This window comes from Neomonachus schauinslandi, chromosome 16 (assembly GCF_002201575.2).
Source record: "Neomonachus schauinslandi chromosome 16, ASM220157v2, whole genome shotgun sequence".
Lineage (NCBI taxonomy): Eukaryota > Metazoa > Chordata > Mammalia > Carnivora > Phocidae > Neomonachus > Neomonachus schauinslandi.
This window is the reverse complement of record NC_058418.1, coordinates 40,620,108-40,641,498: the sequence shown is the minus strand read 5'-3', so window position 1 is coordinate 40,641,498 and position 21,391 is coordinate 40,620,108. Positions and strand designations below refer to the sequence as shown.

General features: G+C 57.5%; 2 protein-coding genes across 3 annotated transcripts; both read left to right on the top strand.

Moving 5' to 3' along the window:
• The first annotated feature begins 5,563 nt into the window (after positions 1 to 5,563).
• On the top strand, positions 5,564 to 8,825 carry RRAD (RRAD, Ras related glycolysis inhibitor and calcium channel regulator). Its single transcript, XM_021704036.1, has 5 exons — positions 5,564 to 5,656; positions 5,901 to 6,285; positions 6,945 to 7,018; positions 7,149 to 7,353; positions 8,197 to 8,825. Exons 2-5 carry the CDS (start codon positions 5,916 to 5,918, stop codon positions 8,472 to 8,474), a joined length of 927 nt encoding a protein of 308 aa, XP_021559711.1. The 5' UTR covers positions 5,564 to 5,656; positions 5,901 to 5,915; the 3' UTR covers positions 8,475 to 8,825.
• Positions 8,826 to 11,421: 2,596 nt separating this feature from the next.
• CDH16 (cadherin 16) lies at positions 11,422 to 20,961 on the top strand. Of its 2 annotated transcripts, XM_021704048.1 has the most exons (18): positions 11,422 to 11,489; positions 12,465 to 12,522; positions 12,807 to 12,890; positions 13,306 to 13,461; positions 13,532 to 13,670; positions 14,054 to 14,212; positions 14,982 to 15,178; positions 15,809 to 15,931; positions 16,141 to 16,291; positions 16,481 to 16,708; positions 16,789 to 16,865; positions 16,939 to 17,127; positions 17,224 to 17,465; positions 18,026 to 18,159; positions 18,933 to 19,175; positions 19,304 to 19,411; positions 19,714 to 19,830; positions 20,594 to 20,961. In XM_021704048.1, exons 2-18 carry the CDS (start codon positions 12,478 to 12,480, stop codon positions 20,689 to 20,691), a joined length of 2,490 nt encoding a protein of 829 aa, XP_021559723.1. In that variant the 5' UTR covers positions 11,422 to 11,489; positions 12,465 to 12,477; the 3' UTR covers positions 20,692 to 20,961. The 2 variants fall into 2 exon arrangements, with proteins under 2 accessions (XP_021559723.1, XP_021559731.1); XM_021704056.1 differs by lacking the exons at positions 11,422 to 11,489; positions 14,054 to 14,212 and having other exon boundaries at positions 12,478 to 12,522; positions 13,532 to 13,612; positions 15,056 to 15,178.
• The last annotated feature ends 430 nt before the right edge of the window (positions 20,962 to 21,391 follow it).

Here is a 21,391-nt window from a genome sequence, read left to right as displayed (position 1 = left end):
TTTCCCAGTGTGTCTCAGAATCTTTCATCTTGGGTCATCCCGGGGTTTGGGAGGAGATGGTAATCGTGAGTACAAGTTCCTATACAGCCTGGGATGATGAGATACAGTGCATTTTTAAAATTTCTTCCAATGGTTTCATCAGGAAAAGTTGCAAGTATACAAAAAAATTGAGAGTAGTGAACACACCTGTATATCCATCATCTATATTCAACAGTTGTTAACATGTTGCAACATTGGCCTGATTTATGTGTGTATGTATAATATAAATGTATTTGAGAGTAAACTGTAGACACATGAGCCTTCACTTCCTAAGTACTTCATCCTGGTCTCCTAAGAGTAAACCTGTATAACCATAGTACTCTTACCTGGCCAAAAAATGAAAAATTCTCTAACCTCATCTAATATCCAATCGTTTATAAATTTCCCCAAAATATCATTCATAGTTGTTTTTTTTTTTTTTTTCTTTAAATCAGGCTTTGGGGCACCTGCGTGTCTTAGTCAGTTAAGCATTCGACTCTTGGGGCGCCTGGGTGGCTCAGTCGTTAAGCATCTGCCTTTGGCTCAGGTCATGATCCCAGGGTCCTGGGCTCGAGCCCTGCATCGGGCTCCCTGCTCCGTGGGAAGCCTGCTTCTCCCTCTCCCGCTCCCCCTGCTTGTGTCCCGTCTCTCGCTGTGTCTCTGTCAAATAAATAAAACCTAAAAAAAAAAAAAAAAGCATTTGACCCGATCTCAGCTCAGGTCTTGCTCTCAGGGTCTCAAGCTCGAGCCCTGCATTGGGCTCCATGGCTGGTGTGGAGCCTACTTAAAAAAAAAAAAAAAAATCAGGCTCCAGTGATACTTTATGTATTGTATTGGTATCTCTCTTTAGCCTCTTCTAGAACTGTCACCCCACTCCTCATCTTTTGATCTTTTTTGACATTGACTTTTTTTGAAATTCAACTCAGATGAGTTGTCTTGAAGTCCTGCAATTCGTGCTTCTTTGTCTGCTACGCTTCCTATAAACTAGAAGTTGATTGAGTTCAGGTTTGAGTTTATTAATGAGAACCTGGCCCAAGAATTCCGTATGTATCCTTTAGCATCCACCAGTAGCTGTGCGATGCCTGCTTGTCTCACTGTTGGTGATGCCTGGTCTGGTCCCCTGGTCAGGGCAGTGACAGCCAATTTCTCTGTTCAAAGGACCCTGAAGCGCCCTCTTCACCAGCATCCCCAAAGATGTGTGTCACTTCAGGTGCTGAGGTCTGGGCCCTCTGCCTCCCCCAACCCTGTGCCCAGAGCACAGTCGGTCACCAGCATGGACCATGGGGTTTGGATCTGGGATCAGCCAGTTAGAAACTATAATGCCATGATTCCCGGCCTCAGTTTCTTTCTCTGAGGATAAATAGGAATATTAAGAAGCCTTGCCCTGGCCACTTCTTCCCTGCGAAGGCTCAGGTGTGATTGTGGGCAGAGACTTCCAGAGGCTCTTTGCAGATCTGTTGAGGGTTGCTGACAACATTGAGCCTGTCCTGAGAGTGGGCACTAGCTGAAGGTCAATCCTCCACCCAGCCCTGCGTTGCAGTTGCTACCCTTTATTATCCCTATTTCACAGATGAGGAAATGGGCTTCTGAAATAAATAACTCACTCCCCAAGACCTCCAGCCAGGGAGTAAAGAGGAACCTGAGCAGTTTGGCACGTACTCCTCAGCTGGCAGGGGGCGCTGTTGCCTGGATGGAAGGGCCTACGCCCCCACTGTCCCCCCACAGCCGCCAGCCCCCAATTCCAGGAAGGAGGGGCTTTGCCACCTAGTGACCAAGATCTGGCTGCCCACGCTTAGAGAGATGAAGTCATCAGCCCACATTCTCCAGTTTCTTCATGTGTAATGTGGGCATAGCTGTGACGATCACTTGGGACTGCTCTGTGGAGATTTAAAATGGATCTGCACCCATTTCAGGTGATCTTCCAGGCACTGTATCCCCTCTCCAACCTTTCCAGAAAGGCAAGGTGACCAACCAGAGCCCCTTGGGCTCAAGGAGCATTCCCAACCACCTGTATCCAGCTGTGGGCTTCACCATGTATGTACCTCTGCCCTGCCAACCCCAATCTGTCTAAGGTGTCTGTGGTGTCTGTGTTCAGCTGGGGGTGGGAGGTCATGGGGGAGGTAGGTGTCACTGAGTCATTCGGCTAGCCCTCCTGGCAGCCAGGCCTTGGTGGGCAAGGGACATCAAGCTGCTCCTGTCACAGCTGGCATATCAGATAGTCCCCTTGTCAGTCTTGACTCATCTGTGCGTGGCCTCTGGCTGCCTGCAGGGACACCATCTGTGAATCCTGGGCTAGTGCCCAGGGAACTTTCTGGAACTCCAGCTGTTTGTACATGGGTATGAGATCGGGGTGAGGTTTGAGGTCTCTGAAGCCCTCTGTCAGGTGTGTCTGGCTCTGCTATTTCTGGCCTGTGACTTCTCAGGCTTTGGTTACCATGTCTACAAAACTGGAACAACAAATCATAGCTGGAGAGATTGGCCCAGGGATTAGATTACATGTATGAACATGCCCAGCTATGTCAGTTTGTGCTTATTATCATGCCCACAGCACAAGGGCCTGACACACAGTAGGTACTAAGTACAGGTCAGTGAGATGAATGAATGAATTGAGCCTTATTTATTTATTTTTATTTTTTACTTTGTTTGTTAAGTAGGCTCCACGCCCAGTGTGGGGCTCAAACTCAAGACTCCAAGATCAAGAGTCGCATGCTTTACTGACTGAGCCAGCCAGGTGCCCTTGAATGAAATGAGCCTTAGAACAAAGGAACTGGGGCATAGGGGCTGTTGTGTGAGGAGAGCTGGGAATACTGAAACCCAGCCAAGTTCCCTTTGCAACCTTTTGCTACTGGAGGGAGAGGGAAAGGTGTGGGGTCCCACAGAGGGAAGGTGGGTATGGAGGGGAGGGGAAGGGTATCTGCAATGCCCCTCTCCTGGGCAGACCACTGTTTTGGAGAGAATGGAACAGAAGCAGGAAAGAAGAAGCAGGAGGGGGCCACAGATTCACTCAACCTGTCCCGTCCAAACAGGGATGGTAAAAGTGTTCTTACTGAGATATGACTATATGCCAGGGCTGTGCCAACCATTTTACCTCTGCATTTCATGTTTTTTATATATTATAACAACTGCCATACAGACATTATCCCTGTTCTACACAGGAGGAAACTGAGGCTTACCCAAGATAAATGGGCAGAGGTGAAACAGCTAGCAAGTGGCAGAGCTGGGATTTGAAGGCTGGGCTGTCTTAGGTGTGTTCCAGACTCAGTTTGCTCCTTCTGGGTAACCAAGCTCAGCCCAAGAGCTGGGAGGACCAGTAGTGGGAGTGGGGATGTCTCAAGGTCATGTCCTGGTCTTGGCTCCTGGGGCCCCTGGCCATACCCCACTTGTGGTGAGTGCATCTGGCCTATGGGGAATGCCTGGGGCCTGACTGGCCCCATGTGGATGCAGTTTACTTGGCAATGAAGAAACATTGCTTAAATCAAGGGTTCAGATTACTGGAGGGGAAACCCAGCCCTAATTTCTTGCATGGCTCCTGCTGGGAAGGGTCACAGCTACACCACATACCTACCTTCTGCTGGACATTCAGGGTTTATTTTCAGGGGTAAGATCGTATCTGAGGTGGGTAGGAGGGCTCACAAACAGCCCAGGCCAGGATTCCTGATGGGAAGTGGTTTGCTGGCTCTTGAGACGCGTTTCCTGGCAGGAGGCTCCACCCACAACTCCCTTTTGGCCACTGGATCTCATCCAGTAAGCTGGAGCCAGTCTGGGATTGCCCAGGCCCCCAAGACCCCGGGGCCATGGGAAGGACACAAGCGGCCAGGACACCCCTCAGTCTAGCTGCTGCCTACTTTGAGGACCTCAAGACCAGAGGGTCCTGCATGAACCCCCTCATACTTACCTAGCCAGGCCCTCCTCACTCCAAGGCCCTCTCAGCTGTTACCAAGGAAACTGATAGAGCGCCAGAAAACCCCACCCAGGTCTCCATGGCAACCTACAACAGCCCACCAGGATCTCCATCGGTGATGTCACCTGCGCCCTGAATGGGCGCCCCCACCCTCGCCACACTCATCACAATCAAACGTCAGAGTCTGATAGCAGATCCCTGTCACAAAGTACTTCATAGCCTGCCTGCCCCCAATCCTCACACATCTTAGACATGAATGAAGGAGGGAACAGGTCATTTTATAGCTGGGCACCCTGAGGCTGGGAGAGGAGGCAAGACCCAGGAGCCTGGAGGCAGAGACAGGTCTAGAAACCAAGCTCCCCCATTATATCTCCTCCCCTCTTGCCTTGGCATCCACCCTAGTTCTAAGGAGTGGGTGAGCTCTGGGCAGTGGGGGCACCAAATGGTGGCTCATCCCATCCACCAGCCCCAGCCCTGACCCAAACTGTACTCTACACCTATGCCCCTCCTAGATGGGAGTCTGAACTTCCAGGCACTGCATATGCCCTGAACTACAGGCCCATCTGGGGCGAAAGGGAAGGAGAGAGACGTTGAAGACTCTTACAGCAGTTGGATCCGGCCCTGACTCTGGTCCAGTCCCACCCCTAGCCACTCTTGCTGCCATCTGACACCTGTCTGCCAAGATTTCCCCAGCTTTGAGCAACCTCCAGCCCAGGAGCAGAATGATCGGGAGCGGAAAGGCCAGGAGCAGAAGGGCCAGGGAGGGCCAGGAAGGGCCAGGACCAGGTATTTTTAGCAGAGTTGCTGGCAGCTGTCTGGAGGGTGCTGGGAGGTGAGGCGGTGCTGAGTTCATCCTTTCCCTTCTCTGGGCCTATATTCCCTCCCCCAAAACCAAGCATGCACCCCTACCTGCAATACACTGCCAGAACACCTCCCTTCCTTCATCCCCTCCCCCAGAAAGCTCTCCACGTGTCCCCAGAGGCTCCCATGGTGACACTAACCCTCACCCTGAAGGACAGCCTCATCAGGTAGAACCTTCAACTCCCCAGGGCAGGGAGGGGAATAGGGAGGACTTGGCACCAAGGCCAGAAGCCCAGATTTAGGACCCTTCAGTTCTAGCTCATATATGGGCCTGTGGGGAGTGGGTGTCCTGAACAGAGAAGGGTGAAGTCTGTCCAGCCTGTATCCCTCGGCTTGCTTGGGCAACAGGCCAGGGCTGGGGGAGAGCAAAGGGAGAATTCACTGTTAAAGGGCCAGAACTAATTCTTCCCCAGAGAGGAGCTGGCACAGTTGGCTAGTCCGGCTTTCCCCCTTGACCCCACCCAGGATGGTACCCCCAACTCCAAACCCCTCCCCCACACCATTCAACCTAGTCCAACCCCCTCCTGGTCCCTCCGTCCCTGCCTCCCACCGCACGCGCTCAGACCCGGGCTTTGTCTGCCCAGTCGGGTGGGGCGGGGTCTCGGTGGGTGGGTGCGAGGTCCTGGGAGGGGGGCGGGGGATTCCCCCGAGGGGGAGGCGGACCGACACGTCAGCCCCCGCAGCAGCGGGGACGTGGGCGAGCGCGGGGGTGGGGGCGGGGGCGGGCAGGCGCTTAAATAGGCAGCTCTGGAGCCGGGACCCAGAGCGGACTGAGGAGGCGGCGGCTGCGGCAGCGTCGGGTGTCCGAGCCAGGGTCTGCGAGTGGACTGTATCCGGGCCTGGAACCTACTTCGGACCGTGTCCGTGTGCGGTTGGGTGAGTGTCCTGGCGGCCCGGGGTGCGGGTGGTCGCACCGTCCGTCCGGGGTGCGGATGGACGAGTCGGGAGGGTGGCTCACGAGTCAGGGCGCCAGGACCTCCACGGCCGGGAGGGGACTGCGGCAGGTCCTCGGCCCGAGCGTCGGGCCTGACCCCGGCGTCGGGCAGGCGCGCCCGGGGGTCCAGCCTCCCACACGGTCTGCACGGCGGCTGACCCTGCCGTCCCCACTCCCGTTCCCCAGACGGCGTCGGGCGCCATGACTCTGAATGGCGGCGGCAGCGGAGCGGGCGGGAGCCGCGGCGGGGCCCGGGAGCGCGAGCGCCGTCGGGGCAGCACACCGTGGGGCCCGGCGCCCCCGCTGCACCGCCGAAGCATGCCGGTGGACGAGCGCGACCTGCAGGCGGCGCTGACTCCGGGCGCTCTGGCAGCGGCCGGGGCCGGGACCGGGGCCCAGGGTGCGACGCTCGACTGGCCCGAGGGCTCCTCCGAGTCGCTCAGCTCAGGGGGCAGCGACTCAGACGACAGCGTTTACAAGGTGCTGCTGCTGGGGGCGCCTGGTGTGGGCAAGAGCGCTCTGGCGCGCATCTTCGGTGGTGTCGAGGATGGGCCTGAAGCAGAGGCCGCAGGTGAGGGGCTGCGACTATTCAAGGGAGGGGAGATGCCAGGGCAGGACTGAGGGCTACAGAGCTGGGGGACCTGGATTAAAAGCGGCACATACCATGGGATTCTGAAGGCACTTTCAGAATCATACCTCTACCTACCCATTTCACAGATGGGGAAACTAAGGGAGAAGGGATCTCCAGCCCTTGGTAGGGGAAGAAATGCCCAGAGTAGAAGGCCCAGGCCATACCTGTAGGATGGGGATAGGACATCCCTCCCTGCCAGGACTGGCAGGAACACAGCCAGAGGGCGTTTCTAGAAGAGCCCTAGGTGACCAAGGCTCCCAAAGAATGTGACAGTCACTATTCTAACTCAGGCTACTGTGGTCAGAGCTACCCTGGGGCCCACGCAACAGGAGGGCGGGGAATGCAGGAGTGGCAACCCAGGACATTGTCAGCTTGGGGAAGCGGTGTCTAGGTGAGGGTCAGACACACCACACCCTGTACGGCCCGCTTCTTGGCCCTGTCACTTCTGTTGTCACATAGTGGCCATCAGTGGAGGGAAAGGTTAGGGGGGCTCTAGGGTGGAGATGGAGGGTGTGGCCAAAACAGGAAACCTGGCACATGGTGTGGGAGGGTGGCTTTTGGCAGCCAGCAGATCACCTGACTACTAGTCTCCTGCCTAGGGCACACATATGATCGGTCCATCGTGGTGGATGGAGAAGAGGCATCACTCATGGTCTATGACATTTGGGAGCAGGTAGGCTGCAGGCTGAGACCCAGGCCAGGGTGGGAGGGGTGACCTGGGTATAGCGGCCTGCTTAGAGGGGCAGCCTTGTAGCCCGGGCATGAGAACTGTTGGTAGATATGCATGTGTATGTGTTCCCCAGGATAGCAGCCACTGGCTACCTGGTCACTGCATGGCTATGGGGGATGCGTACGTCATCGTGTACTCAGTGACAGATAAGGGAAGCTTCGAGAAAGCCTCAGAGCTGCGGGTCCAGCTGCGGCGGGCACGGCAGATGGACGACGTGCCCATTATCCTAGTGGGCAACAAGAGCGACCTGGTGCGCTCTCGAGAGGTCTCCTTGGATGGTGAGCAGGGAGTGGGTCGGAAAGGGAGGGACATCCTGGCTGGGCTGTGGTCCATTCAGTCTTGGCTCAGCTCAGGTCCCTGGGGATCATAAGTGGCTAAAAATGTTCAGGAAGAAAACCTGAGGGGGAGAGGGGGGAAAGCTGCTGCCCTCCCACGGGACTCGCAGCGGGCTGAGAGGCCTGGGGGAAGGATCAGATGCTCTGGGGAGGAAGAAGCTGCTGGGCACTGAGCTGGGCCACCTCAGGACCCTCCTCTCCTGCACCCTTTGGCCCTGGCCTGACAGATGAGGAGTGAGGAGAGTGCAGGGAACTGGGCTAGGAGGTCAGAGTGTGGATTCAGGGCCGGGGCCGGTCTCGGCGTGGGCTTGACCCTGGGGAGGATCTGCTCCTCTTCAGCTCAGCATTCTCCTCTGTGGCCCCCGGAACGGAGTCCCTCAGAGGAACCTAGCAGTGACTCAGTGACATCCTCCTCCCAGTTTCACTGGTTATTCATTATAACCTCAAACCATGAAATACTAAGGTGCCCAACAAAGCTCTCCTTCTCTTGTGTTGACTGCTTCAGCATTTCCATTTAAATATCAGGCTTCAAATTATTTCAATAAATGAGTTTCCTCTTGTAAGCCTTTGTGAACTCCTTCAAGGTGGGCACATTCTGCCAGTTGGGTGACCCAGCAATGCCTTGGATCCTCTGTACAGGAGCTGGGGTCAGTGTTTCTGGGGACCCCCCAGAGCTCCTCCCCTGGTCCCCAGATTCCTGAGTGGTAGCTGCTACGGGGTGGCTAGAGTCTGAGTGGGCTCCTCCCCCCCCCCTTTATTTCACTGCCATGTGCCTGTCCCCACCAGAGGGCCGGGCCTGTGCTGTGGTCTTCGACTGCAAGTTTATTGAGACCTCCGCGGCGTTGCACCACAATGTCCAGGCCTTGTTCGAGGGTGTTGTGCGCCAGATACGCCTGCGCAGGGACAGCAAAGAGGCCAACGCACGTCGACAAGCGGGTACCCGGCGGCGAGAGAGTCTTGGCAAGAAGGCAAAGCGTTTCTTGGGCCGCATCGTAGCACGCAACAGCCGCAAGATGGCCTTTCGTGCCAAGTCCAAGTCCTGCCACGATCTCTCTGTGCTCTAGACTCCACAGGCACATACTGCGTTGTGCATACAAATGGGCAGATTGGTGGGCTGGCCCAGCCACCTGCCCTGGGTGCCTCAGGGCACACCCCACCTCATGGTCATGGACAGATAGACAGTGCTGCCCGGGCAGCTCCCAGTGGCCATCAAGGGCTGGGCCCTCGGCGATGCATGTACAGGCCAGGGTGTGTCCCCAGTAGTGGCCCGAGCCCAGCCCGTGGGGCAGGCCTGTGTGTGGGGACAGGACTCTAGCTTTCTCCACACTTGGGGTGTGCATGCTCTGGAGGGAGGCTGTTCAGTGCAGTGGTTATTTGTTTACATGCAAATTTTTGTAATAAAGACTATTTCCTGATAGATCAGGGCTGTTGACTTTGTGTTTCCTCCCGATAGGGGGCTGTAAGAGCAGGAAGCGTTCCTGAGGTGGAGGGATGGGCCTCACTGCCCTACCCTAGTGTGCGGCCTTGACTGTCCTAATATTTGGGCTCCGATCTAGCCAGATGGACCAGAGGGGCAGGTGTGGGTCGTGGCCTGATTGGACAGCCAAGCAGCAGGAGGAGACAAAAGCCCCTCCCAGATCTTTCTCTTGCACTGGGGCCTGGCATTGCCCAGCTGATTAAGGGTTCAGCCACCCCACTGTATGTAAGGAAAACTGAGTCTGTCTGAGGGACCATGGCCTGCCCCAGATCTCATGGCCAAACAAAAACACTGGGTCTGACTTCTGGGCTGGTGTCTCCATCCTGCCTCCTCCCGAGGGGCTGGAAAGTTGCTGAGGTGGGGTAGCTGTGGAAGATTTCTGAGACTCCCTGGCTGGGAAAGGAGGAGGCCAGTGTCTGGGGCTGGGCCACGGAGCAAGGGCCTCACTGTTGTCTCCTCTGGGAGGGGCCGGGCCAGAGCCTCCCGTGCTCAGCATTGGCTGACATGGTCTTGGCGGGAACCCCTCCCGGAGCCCTCCCTGCCTAGAAGGAGAGGCTTTGTATTTGTGTGGGAATGTGTGTATGTTTGCTGATGGCTGGGGCTGTGCCTGTCTCCCCGCCACCGACACCAGACACAGGTGACTGCTGGCACTTGCCCTACGGTGTTTGGGGAAGGAGTATCTATCTCTGTTTGGCAATGGCAGATGGGGAACCGAAGAAGTTGAGGTCACACAGGTAGAAGTGGCTGAGTAGGGACTGGTATATAAGTCTGCTGGTCTCCAGAGCCTGAAAGCAGCCTGTGGCGAGGCCTGGGACAGTTTCTGAGTTCTGGGCAAGGGTCTATACATCTCCTTCATTGGTTCAATTCCTTTATTCCACAGGCCCCTAGGAGCTCTTGCAACCTGGTTAGAACACTGATTGCAGTTGTTCAATGGCAGAAGGTGTCAGGGCCACTTCTGAATGTGCAGGACCTGTCTTGACTCACCCACATGCCCCCCAGGGCAGTGTTAACTGCTCAAAGCTGCTGCCGCTCCCCACTCCCACCCTGCAACATACTTAGAGGCATGTGGAAGGCATTTAGAGGCATGTGGAAGGCATGGTTTTCTCAGAGCAGGTGAACATCCTGAGGCCTGAAGAAGAATCCAGGCCTTCCCGGCCCCGCTACTTATTGGCTGTGTGACCCTGGGCAAGCCACTCAGCATCTCTGTGCCCTAGTATGCGACATGGGGACAGTGCCCCTTCCAAGTGGAGCTGGGGGAATACCGAAGGCATGTGCTTAGAGCAGTGCTGGGTGCATAGTATAGGAGCTCAACACACGGGAGATCCCTTCAACAACCCCACAGTGCCCTGCTCCAGGCTGGGGTGCCTGGGGTGCCTGAGTGACCCTGAGGCAGGCGCTGGGCTTGTGGCAGACAAGGCTGGAGGCGGGTGAGGCGTCCCCGCCCATCCTCCAGATATGCGGTGAGAAGGACTCAGGGAAGACCATGGGAAACTCCGAGGACAAGGATGGACTGGCAACAGGATCCCTGACCCTTCCCCCACACACCCCTGGTCGTGGACTCCCAGGCCCCAGAAGCTTCTCCTGGCTCCACTTGGCTGCCTTCGGTGGGGGAGGGGTCTCTGGCAAGCCCTGTGATTCCCTCAAGGTCACCTGAGCTGGCTCAATCTGCTCTTCCCTCTCAGAGGCACGGGACAGTCCGCTGTCCCAGCCCTTTCCGTGCCAGCAGCCAGGGTGAGCCCTCTGGGAGCCTCAGGGGATCTCACGGGCTTCTGTGCCCCCACCTACTGGTCCCACTGTTGGGTGGTCTGGAGCCACAAATACCCAGTTCAGGTCATGCTCATTTATCCTTCATGTGCAACCTCTAGCTCCTTGTTTTTGATCCAGTGAGAAGCTGTCAGGGCCAAGTGAGGGCAAGGTCATGACTGGGTCCCTGAGACCTGCCCTGGAGGGGTCCCAGTCTGATGGGAGAGATAGACAATGACAATCTGGTGTCTTTTCTGCCTTGATAGAGGTATAGCACATGGCATGGCATAGAGGGTATTCCCAGAAAAGAATCCTGAACAAGCCTGGGAGCCCAGGGAAGGTTTCCTGGAGAAAGGAATATTTGAGCTGAGTACTGAAGTCTGAGTAGGTGCTCACCAGACAGATGAAGGGAGGGAAGGGCATTCCAGACAAAAGGAACAGAGTGGACCAAGGTAGAGCTGCAGATGCTCCCAGAAGTGGGATCGAGTCTGGAACCACAGAAAAAGAAGTAATGTCCAAGCCCAGAGGCCCAAGAAGTCCCCACTGGGCTGTATAGGAACGGGAGAAGTGCCAGGCCAATGATTTCCCCACCTCCCGGGGCTGGCAGTCACGGATGCTGAGCAGCCCCCAGCTTTCCAAAGTCAATGAGTAACTTGGGGGGCTGGGCAGGGCCAGGCCTGCTGCTGTAGGCCCAGTGGTGTTTTCCTCTCCTGAGCAAGCATGGCTGGACCGCCTACCTGCTCAAGTGTCCGCCCTGCCCTACCCCACCCCACCCATCCCGGCCTGGCCAGCGCTCCCTGGAGAAAGAGCCCTCTCTCCAGGCAGCTGGACCAAGGGAGCCCGCCTTAGGCACCGGAGGGTGAGGGCCCTGGAGTGGAGGGGTGAGCAGGGCTGAGGCTGGGGTTGGTGGTAGGGGAAGGAAAAACATTGGCCTGTCCAGCCCTTGTTCAGGGAAGAATTCCCAGGAGTGGCTGGAGTGGTTGTCCATGCTGTGCATGCCCAGCTCCAAGCTGAGGGCTGGCAAATCCCAAGAGGAGGGCAGGGTTCCTGCCCCGAGGGGACTCTGTGTCTGAAGGATGGCAGTGGGTGGAAAAACAGGGCCCAAGGTCCTCTGTTCCAGGAGGAATTGTCCTACGGTCAAGTCCTGTGTGACCTTGGTCAGGCCTTGCCCTTCAGGCTTTGCCTACAACATGAGGCGGCTGCAGGAAGTGACCCTCAGGGTCATCAGGGTCTTTTCAGCTTCAGACTTTTGTGACATTTGGGGCTGCTGGGCAATTACCACTTTAGGATCTCTGTACAGGCTGGGGAGGCTATGTCAGCAAGGAGCCAGAGGTGTGGAAGTGAAACTCCCATGGAGATCCTTGTGGCGGCAAGAACCAGAGGCAGGATGGCTGGGCCTAGGGGCCTGGGTGGGCCTGGTTGAGGAGCTGGATGCCCTTCAACCCTGCAGGAGGTGGGGAGTCACAGGCTCCTCTAAGGGGAGGAAGAGGAGGCCAGTCTGTCGTGAGGTCCCTCTGGCTACTGGTATGGAATAGACCGAGGCAGGGGACAAGGATGGGAGTGGGTGGAGGGCAATGTCCAAATGGGTGAGATGGGGAGGGGCAGCTCTGAGAGTATAGAAGGACAGGGGACAGGAGGAGGCTTGACTGCCTTTCCCATAGTGACAGGTAGCAGAGGTCCCACTGAAGAAGGCACAGTTGCCCCCTGTGGGGCCTGGGGAAGCCATGGCTTGGGCTGAGTGGGGATGAAGGGAGGGATACTCTCTAGGAGGAGAGTAGTGGGAGGGAGCCCTTGCCCGCTGATCTGGCTGGATCCTTCCTGCCACGTCCCTCAGGCCCGTCCTGACCATGGTGCCTGTCTGGCTGTTGCTGTTTTGCCTCTCTGTAGCCCAGGTGAGCTGGGCCCCACTCGTCCCCTTCGGATCCTGGCCTTGGGGGTTGGCGCCCTTCTCTCCCATTCCACCTGGACCAGCCGCACTGACCATGGAAGGGACTAGCTGTGGGAGGGTGTGCAGAGCTGGCTATAGACCTCCTGTGGGATCAGGAGGTCAAAGGCCAGAGGGTGGATGGGCTAAGGTATGGCCAGGCCCATGGAAGGGGCAGAAATTCCCCGTCCTGGTCGGGCACCCGTGACAGGAAGGCAAAGCCTGGAGACAAGGTGAGAGTCCTCCCCCCAGGTTTTCCCCGAGGTCCAGCCTGCAGAACTGTATGTGGAAGTCCCAGAAAACTATGGTGGAAATTTCCCCTTGTACCTGATCAAGGTGAGCCTAAGAGCTGGGTGGGCTGCCCTCCCCCCAGGTCGCACTTCCCCCACGTCCAGCATTTCTCTCTCTTTCTTGCTCTGCCTTTCTTTCAATCCTGCTTTCTGGACAGTATGTGATATAGTGTGAGTGACTAACACAATTTCAATTCCAGAAGAAAGTAGAGTTTTAATAAACTATTGGTCGTGGGGTTTTGGGCTTAGAAGGGAGGGCGGGGAGTACTGGGGAGCATCAAGTACAGGGGAAAGAGTGCTGGCTTTGACTGTTGGTCCTGTGATTTACTGGCTGTGTGACTTCAGGCAAGTGCTAGCCTTCTCTGAGCCTCAGTTTCCCCACATATAAAATGGGGCCATTGGGTGAAGGGGCATCCCCCAGGGGTAGCTCCCACTGCCTTTACCTCTGCTCTCCCTCACAGCTGCCACTGCCCCCTGAGGAGACTGAGGGCGAGATTGTGCTGTCGGGGACCCCAAGCGTGGCAGCTGAGGGCCCCTTTGCTGTGGATCCAGAGTCTGGCTTCTTGCTGGTGACCAGGGCCCTGGACCGAGAAGAACAAGCGGAGTACCGGCTACAGGTATGACTGGGCCCGATGTCGGGGAGAATGGTGGAGGTGGGCCAGGGTGCTGACGAGCCTTCCCTGCCAGGTCGCCCTGGAGACTGAGGACGGACGCGTCTTGTGGGGCCCGCGGCCTGTGCTTGTGCGGGTGAAGGATGAGAATGACCAGGTGCCCCACTTCTCTCAGTCCCTCTACAGAGTTCAGCTCAGCCAGGGCACCAGGCCCGGTGAGTGCCCAGGGCCACCAGCGAGCGACAGGTCAGGTGGGCCCTGAGGAGAGAACAGAGAGTAAAGGGATGGCTGACCATCAGCATAAGGACAGGGCAGCCAGGGTCCAAGCTGCCCCCTCCCACTTCTGTCCCATCTCGTTGCCCCCACCCCACTGAGAGTCCTCCAGTCCCATCCACTCTTGGCCTCAGTTTGCTCCCCTGCAAACTGAGTACTGAGTCCCCTCAGTACTCCCTGTCCTCCTTTCTAATCTGTGGCTCACCTCCAGCGTCCCGATATGATGACGGATATGGAAGGAAGTACCAGGGAGAGATGGGGGAGGCATGGGAAATTCTCCCCACCCCCTGCACCCCTTAAGGTTTGCCCTCTCCACACATGCCAGGCATCCCCTTCCTATTCCTTGAGGCTTTGGACGAGGATGAGCCAGGCACAGCCAACTCAGATCTCCGATTCTACATCCTGAACCAGGCCCCAGCCCAGCCTTCCCCAGACATGTTCCAGCTGGAGCCTCGGCTGGGGGCTCTGGCCCTCAGCCCTGAGGGTGAGCCTAAGCTGGGTGTGATGAGGGGAGAGGGTCAGGGAAAGCTGGGGAAGGCGGCCTGTGAGCTGTAATAGTAGGATAGGTTGAAGCTCGAGAGATGAAGAAGAAAGAGTATTCTAGGTGGAGAGCGGCAAGGCAAAAGGCTTGAAGCATTCATGGGGAGAAAAAATGGTATGAACGGAATAGCCTCAGCCCTACACTCTGGACACCCAAGCCTAAGGGTCAAGGATAGGAGAGTCCTGAGGGGTTATAGCCTAGGATGTTGCTGGGACACCTCTGGACTGATTGTAAGGGAGAGCTGGACCTGGGAGTTCAGACCAGAGGCACAGGATGGAGATGGGAAGCAAAGCTAACCATACACCTACCAGCCAGTCACCCATTCACCCATCTACCACCCAGCCCCATATGCAGCCCATCTATTCAAATACCTACCCAAAGTAACCCATCCACACACCCAACTCCCCATCCATTTACCTAGTCAACCATCCATTCATCCAGCTGGTCATCTACTCATCTCCCCATCCACCCATGGACCCCTCCCCTCATCCTAGTCATCCAGTCCATCAGCCATTCATTGTGTGGATAGCTATAGAAATGACTTTGCAAACTTTCAAGTCCTGCTTGGGTCTCACTCTGGTGCTAAAAGCACTTCTTGCCCTTGGGCCCAGAGGGCATCCTAAACACCTGCCATATGCTTGGCTTTGTATTTGTTACCTTGCTGAGAAGGATGCCCTGGACTCCTGCCAGCTGACCACCCTGCCCCTTCTAGGAAGCACCAGCCTAGACCAGGCTGAAGAAGGATCCTACCAGCTATTGGTACAGGTCAAGGACATGGGTGACCAGGCTTCAGGCCACCAGGCCACAGCCACTGTAGATGTCTCCATAGTAGAGAACACCTGGGTGCCCCTAGATCCTGTCCACCTGGCCGAGAATCTCCAAGTTCCATACCCACACCACATGGCCCAGGTAAGTGAGTGGCTGTCAGTGGTTGAAGTAGTCCCGTGGCTGGTACAGCTGGGACTGAGTCTCAAGATTTGGGGGGTTGGGCTGAGGCCCAACTTGACCCCTGCTCCTCCCCTACCTATGTTCCTCCCTCTACTGTCCCCATCAGTTCCCATCATGGAGTACAGTGTCCAAGGCCCTGGGACCAGGCCCATAGCCCCTCACCTGCTCTCCTCTGGCCAGCGTGGCTCTGGGCCCTGACCTGCCCCTGCCCCAGGCTTCCCTAGGGAGAACAGCTGCCACCTCCCTGCTGCCATGGGGATTGTCACCTGGGCTTGGAATGTCTCAGACCTCCTCGAGGAATGCCCTGGGGGCAGGCCCAGCCCAAGAGGGCAGAGAATAACACAACCTGGTCATTCAGGCACTTTGGCCAGGGACCAGCCTTGGACCAGGGCCACCAGGGACTTGCTACATCAACAAGTGTCCCAAACCAAAGGACCCTACCTGGGCCCCAGGGAGGAGAGCAACTTGCCTGAGGTCCCACAGCAGCAGGGAGCCAGGCTCCCCACCCAGGAAGAGTTGAGGCAGAAGAGCTGACATGGGCTACTCCTGGCCCTCATCCCAGGGTGCCCTCATTCTGTGTTCCACTGCCAGGTACGCTGGAGTGGGGGAGATATACATTATCACCTGGAGAGCCAGCCTTCTGGACCCTTTGATGTGGATGCAGAGGGGAAACTTTACGTGACCCAGGAGCTGGACCGAGAAGCCCAGGCTGAGGTGAGGTGAGGGGGAAGCCGGGAGGGCAGGCTGAGGGGTGCCTGGTCACGGTCTGGTTGGCTTCTGGGGGTGTCGCATCCCCCACAGGCACTGAGGCAGTGGAAGAGCACCCAGAAGAGCTGGAACTGGCCACCAGAAGGGAACTCAGACCTGGGCCAGGCTGGAACTGCCCTTGGCCTTCATCTGAAGCCCCCCACTGCCCACTTCAGTACCTGCTCCAGGTGCAGGCTCGGAATACCCGCGGTGAGGACTACACAGAACCTCTGGAGCTGCGTGTGGTAGTGATGGATGAGAACGACAATGCGCCTGTCTGCCTCCTACATGACTCCCCAGTCAGCATTCCTGAGCTCAGCCCCCCAGGTGGGCTATGGGCCTTGTTAGGGGATGCGGGAGGGTTGAAGTCCTTATGACCCATCCCATTTTGCTCTTCTCTGAGATGGGCCCCTCCTCCACACGAGCTCAGGTTCGGTCCAGCACAAAAGAGGAATGGGTGCAGGGAGGCCTCCAGACTGGCCTATGGTCCCACCCAGGTGGGTGCTGTCTTCACAGGCACCAAGGTGACTAGGCTGTTGGCAGAGGACATGGATGCCCCTGGTTCTCCCAATTCCCACATTGTGTATCAGCTGTTGAGCCCTGAGCCTGAGGAGGGAGCAGACGGAAGAGCCTTCGAGCTGGACTTCACCTCAGGCAGTGTGACACTGGGGGATGCCCCCCTCCGAGCTGGCCAGAACATCCTGCTTCAGGTGATGGCTGCTGACCGAGGAGGAGCTGAGGGCGGTAAGTGCCCGGCGGTGACCCGGGCTCTCTCCCTCTCTGGTCCTTTCCTGGTCTCTCCAACACGCCCTGTCCTGCCTCAGGCCTCAGCAGCACATGTGAGGTTGCTGTCACAATCACAGACGTCAATGACCATGCCCCCGAGTTCACCGTCTCCCAGGTAAGCAGGAACAGGGGAGGAGATCTTGGGAAGGCACTGATGAGCGGCTCATGGCCTGTCCCCATCTCTCCAGATTGAGCCTGTAAGCCTCCCTGAGAACGCAGAGCCAGGGACTCTGGTGGCCACGCTCATGGCCACTGATGCTGACCTTGAGCCTGCCTTCCGCCTCATGGACTTTGCCATTGAGGCGGGGGATGTGGAGGGGACCTTCGGCCTCGATTGGGAACCAGACTCCAGTCATGTCCAACTCCGACTCCTCAAGGTAAGGGGCTGGGGAAGGGGCACATATATACCCACGTGCATGCACCAGGGTGCCACCCCCTGGTCCAAACAGTGACCCAGACCCCATTGGTTCTAGAACCTCAGCTATGAGGCAGCTTCAAGCCACAAGTTGGTGGTAGTGGTTCGGAGCGTGACAGAATTGGTGGGGCCAGGCCCAGGCCCTGGAGCCACAGCCACAGTGACTGTGCTGGTGGAAAAGCTGGTGCCACCCCCCAAGTTGGACCAGGAGAGCTATGAGGCCAGCATTCCAGTCAGCACCCCAGCTGGCTCCCTCCTGCTGACCGTCCAACCCTCAGACCCCGGAAGCAGTCCCCTCAGGTGAGCCAGACGCCCAGCCCTTAGCTGCACTGGACCTCCTCTGCTCCCCAGGGATGACCCCCAGGGCCTCAGAGGGGACTCACATTATCTATGTTCTGGAATGTTCCTCAAACCATGGCTAATGCCAAGGTTGTGACTTGCGGGTGGGTCAGAGCTAGATGAGTTGGATAGGGCATGGAGAGGAGAGTTAGGACTCCATGCAAGTTCAGATGCTGCCTCCCATGCTGTCCTAATGGGCCCTCCCCCATCCCTCACCCAGACTGCAGCACAAGGGCTCTTCCCTGGCCCAATCCTGTCCCTTTATGGGGTGACCTGAGACTAGCGGAGTTGAGTCAGGCCCCCCGGGCTCTGATATCTCCCCACCCCCCACAGTATCCGTGATTCAAGCCCTGTCCCTCAACGAGTCCCTAAAGCTGGGGAGAGAAACTGGCCACCCCGAGTGACAGAGAGGATGTGGAACTTGAGCAGGTCACACGGCCCTGGGGGGGTCTCTGAGTAAGACCCCATATATGGTCCCAGTGCCTCCCTGCCCCCTCCCCCCCGTCTTCTTTGGGCCTCAGGTTCTCCCTGGTCAATGACTCAGAGGGCTGGCTCTGCATCAAGGAGGTCTCTGGGGAGGTGCACACAGCCCGGCCCCTGCAAGGCGCCCAGCCTGGGGACATGTACACAGTGCTCGTGGAGGCCCAGTATGAAGGTATGGCCGGGCAGTGGTGGGGCCTCTGGGAGGGAGAGTAAGCCTCGGGCAGACAGAGAGATGGGCAGGGCTGAGCTTCCTTCCCAGGGTCCTTCCTGGCATCCACTCTGCCCCAGGCAGGAAAGAGGGATGAGGGCCGGGGCCAATGTCGGTCTCTGGGACGCCTGGCGTCTGCTTCCCCTCTCAGACCACGCTCCTCACTGGACACTTAAAATCCTCCAGCCCTGCCCCTTGGCCCTGGAGGGCCTCTCAGGTGTTGGCTTCAGACATAGGCCAGGAGCAGAGGCTGCGGGGCCAGGCAGGTGGAAGGAGTACTGGGGCTGTGTCTGTGGCAGGCGAGGCAGGACGGGAGCCTGAGTGGGACACTGAAGCCAGGTATGGAGGACTCTGAATGCCACACTGACCGGATGAAAAGCTGGCCCCGGGGTGGGTATGTCAGGGAGGCGGGTCTCAGCTCTGGGCTGGACTGTCCTGTGGTGCACGACAGACCCAGCAAAAGTGAGCGCCCCCAAATCAGGGCATCGCCACATTGTCGGGCCCTGATACCAGTGGGTGGGGAGGGGGTGGGGCAGTGAGGGCAAGCCTGGCATCTGGAAAGGCACAGAAAGGTCTGGCAGCCGCTTGGATAGTGAAGGGGGCAAGTGCACTGTGAGCAAGAGACAGGTGCGAGGATGCTGCTGGGGATGGGGAGGAGGGGTGGAGTAGAGCAGGTGTGGCAGAGACTCAGCAGGGTGAGATCTCCACCTGGGGCTAGCTCAGCACTTCCTCTGCAGATGAGCCGGCACTGAGCACCTCTGCAATCCTCGTGATCCACTTTCTGAAGGCCCCGGCTGCCTGGGCCCCCACCCTGCACCCCGTACCCGCCCGACACCTCTGCACACCCCGCCAGGACCATGGCGTGGTTATCAGTGGACCCGGCGAGGACCCTGGCCTGGCCGGGGGGCATGGCCCCTACAGCTTTGCCCTGGGCCCCAACCCTACGGTACAGCGGGATTGGCACCTCCAGGCTCTCAACGGTGTGTGGTGGGGAAATGCGGGACACTGTGGCCAAGGCGGGAGGCAGTGGGGCTCTCAGAAGTGAGATGGGGCTGGGCCTCGGGTCTGTCCAGGCTAGGGGCTCTGGTCATTGCTCACGGTCCCACAGGTTCCCATGCCTACCTCACCCTGGCCCTGCACTGGGTGGAGCCACGTGAGCACGCAGTGCCCGTAGTCGTCAGCCACAATGCCCGGACGTGGCAGCTCCGGATCCGAGGTGAGGCCAGGGCACTGTGTGCCTGCAGTTCCCCAGGGAGCCGCTGCCGTGCAGGGGGAGGGGCTGGGGACACGCGCCTGCAGGGTCACGGGGGCTACAGATGCGCGTGCGTGCCTGCGCATGCGTGGCCAGGCACACAGATGCCTGCGCACAGAGGCACGCACAGAGAGGAGTGCCGCACACACATAAATACACATGTGTGCCCCAACGTGTGTATTAGCCGGCTGCGCTGGAGCCTCCCAGCGGCTCGAGAGCCCTCCCCCACCGCCTGCACCTTCCTCTCCTGCCCCCTGTCCCCCCAGTGATTGTGTGTCGCTGCAACGTGGAGGGGCAGTGCATGCGCAAGGTGGGCCGCATGAAGGGCATGCCCACGAAGCTGTCGGCAGTGGGCATCCTCGTGGGCACCTTGATGGCGATAGGTAATGGATGTTGGGCTCTTGAGTGGGGGAGGGTGAAGGATGGTTGGAGTGATAGTCTCCAGGTGCACAGTGCCCTATCCCACGGTGTTCCCCAGGGCTGGAGAAGGAACCCCACGACTCTCCTAGTCATCATGCTCCTGCTTCGTACTATTCTACTCGTCATCATCACTGATGACAGTATTTACTGTTACATTATTATACATTGACTGTGTAATTTAGGACTGTCACATTGAATCCCCCCCACAACCTTGTGAGGTAGACTGTGGCATCTCCCCATTTTCCAGATGAGATCCCTGAGGCTCAGAGAGGTTAAGTGACTTGCCTAAGGTCACACAGCCAGAATGTGGCAGAGCCCAGGTCTTTCCAGCCTAATCCCTTTAGTCCAAGCCTCCCTCTTTATCCCCTTGATTTCTTTGGCCCTCTAGATTTTTCTCTGGCTGTTTTTTGTTGTTGTTGTTAGTTCTAGCACAATGCTACCATGTGCCTTTTTGTCAGAGTCCATGGGAATAGCTCACTGTTTCCCAGATGACTAGCATTGAACCGTTCCCCAGAGAAGGGGGCTTTGGAGGCTGGGGTGTTCTGGAGAGCTGCAGGCCAAACAGTCAGGCTTCTTCTGGCCCCAGGACCACAGTCATACTCACCTGGCGTTGCAGATGCTGTCTAGGAAACCTTGTTTCCTTATTAAATCAATACCAATAGCACGGTGGTGGACAAGTCACATGGCTCCTTCTGAGAGCTGATCCATCCCTCTTGGGCCCCTCAGGCATCTTCCTCATCCTCATCTTCACTCACTTGACCCTGGCGAGGAAGAAGGACCTAAATCAGCCAGTGGACAGCATGCCCCTGAAGGCGGCGGTTTGAATGGTCCAGGCAGCCCCAGCTGGGAGCTTGGCCTCTACCTCCATCTGAGTCCCCTGGGAGAGGGCCCAGCACTGCCGATCGCCGGGAGCTAGGACAGAGTAGGAGCCCCTTCACCGGCCCTCGGGTGGAGTCAGCATCACCAGACAAGTCTGTAGAGCCTGAACACTGACTTTATGGGCTGCCCATGGGAGTGCTCCAAATGGGGCCACGTTTGTCCACCAATAAAGCCTCAGAGAGCAGGGCGTGGGCTGTGCCTGCATCTCAGAGTCCTGTGCGTGTGTGCATTACCCATGTCCTCCTTCATTCCTTTCCCATCTCCTGCTGTGCAGAAAGGGCCTAGGGGCTTGAGGGACAAGCCTGGGTCCCCTACGAAGGAGGGACATGGGGGCATCATGTCGGTTCTTGGTGAGAACTTGAGGTTGGAGCAGGGTGGGTCATTTCTATGGGCATTTGGAGACCACGGCTGCAGACCCTGGATGGGTCCACTCTGACTAGGTGACGGTTGAGGAGGGTGTCCTTTCGAGTGCATTCTGATTTCCTGGACATTTTTGCTAGGGGAGGGCACCTGTGAGTCTATGTCCTGTGCTTATGTGCGCACCACTGCTCTATCTGTGAGTCACCTGCACGTGGCTGAGCAGAGGTCCCATAGTCTTAAGAGGGGTATGCACAGGAATTGTGAGGGTCTAATAGGGCTGGAACA

Coding starts and splice junctions, on each gene's coding strand:
- RRAD (XM_021704036.1), top strand. CDS start 5,916: ATGACTCTGAATGGCGGCGGCAGCGGAGCGGGCGGGAGCCGCGGCGGG. Junction 7,019..7,148: donor TCTATGACATTTGGGAGCAG/GTAGGCTGCAGG, acceptor TGTGTTCCCCAG/GATAGCAGCCACTGGCTACC. Junction 7,354..8,196: donor TCGAGAGGTCTCCTTGGATG/GTGAGCAGGGAG, acceptor TGTCCCCACCAG/AGGGCCGGGCCTGTGCTGTG.
- CDH16 (XM_021704048.1), top strand. CDS start 12,478: ATGGTGCCTGTCTGGCTGTTGCTGTTTTGCCTCTCTGTAGCCCAG. Junction 15,932..16,140: donor ACCGAGAAGCCCAGGCTGAG/GTGAGGTGAGGG, acceptor TGCCCACTTCAG/TACCTGCTCCAGGTGCAGGC. Junction 19,831..20,593: donor GGGCACCTTGATGGCGATAG/GTAATGGATGTT, acceptor TGGGCCCCTCAG/GCATCTTCCTCATCCTCATC.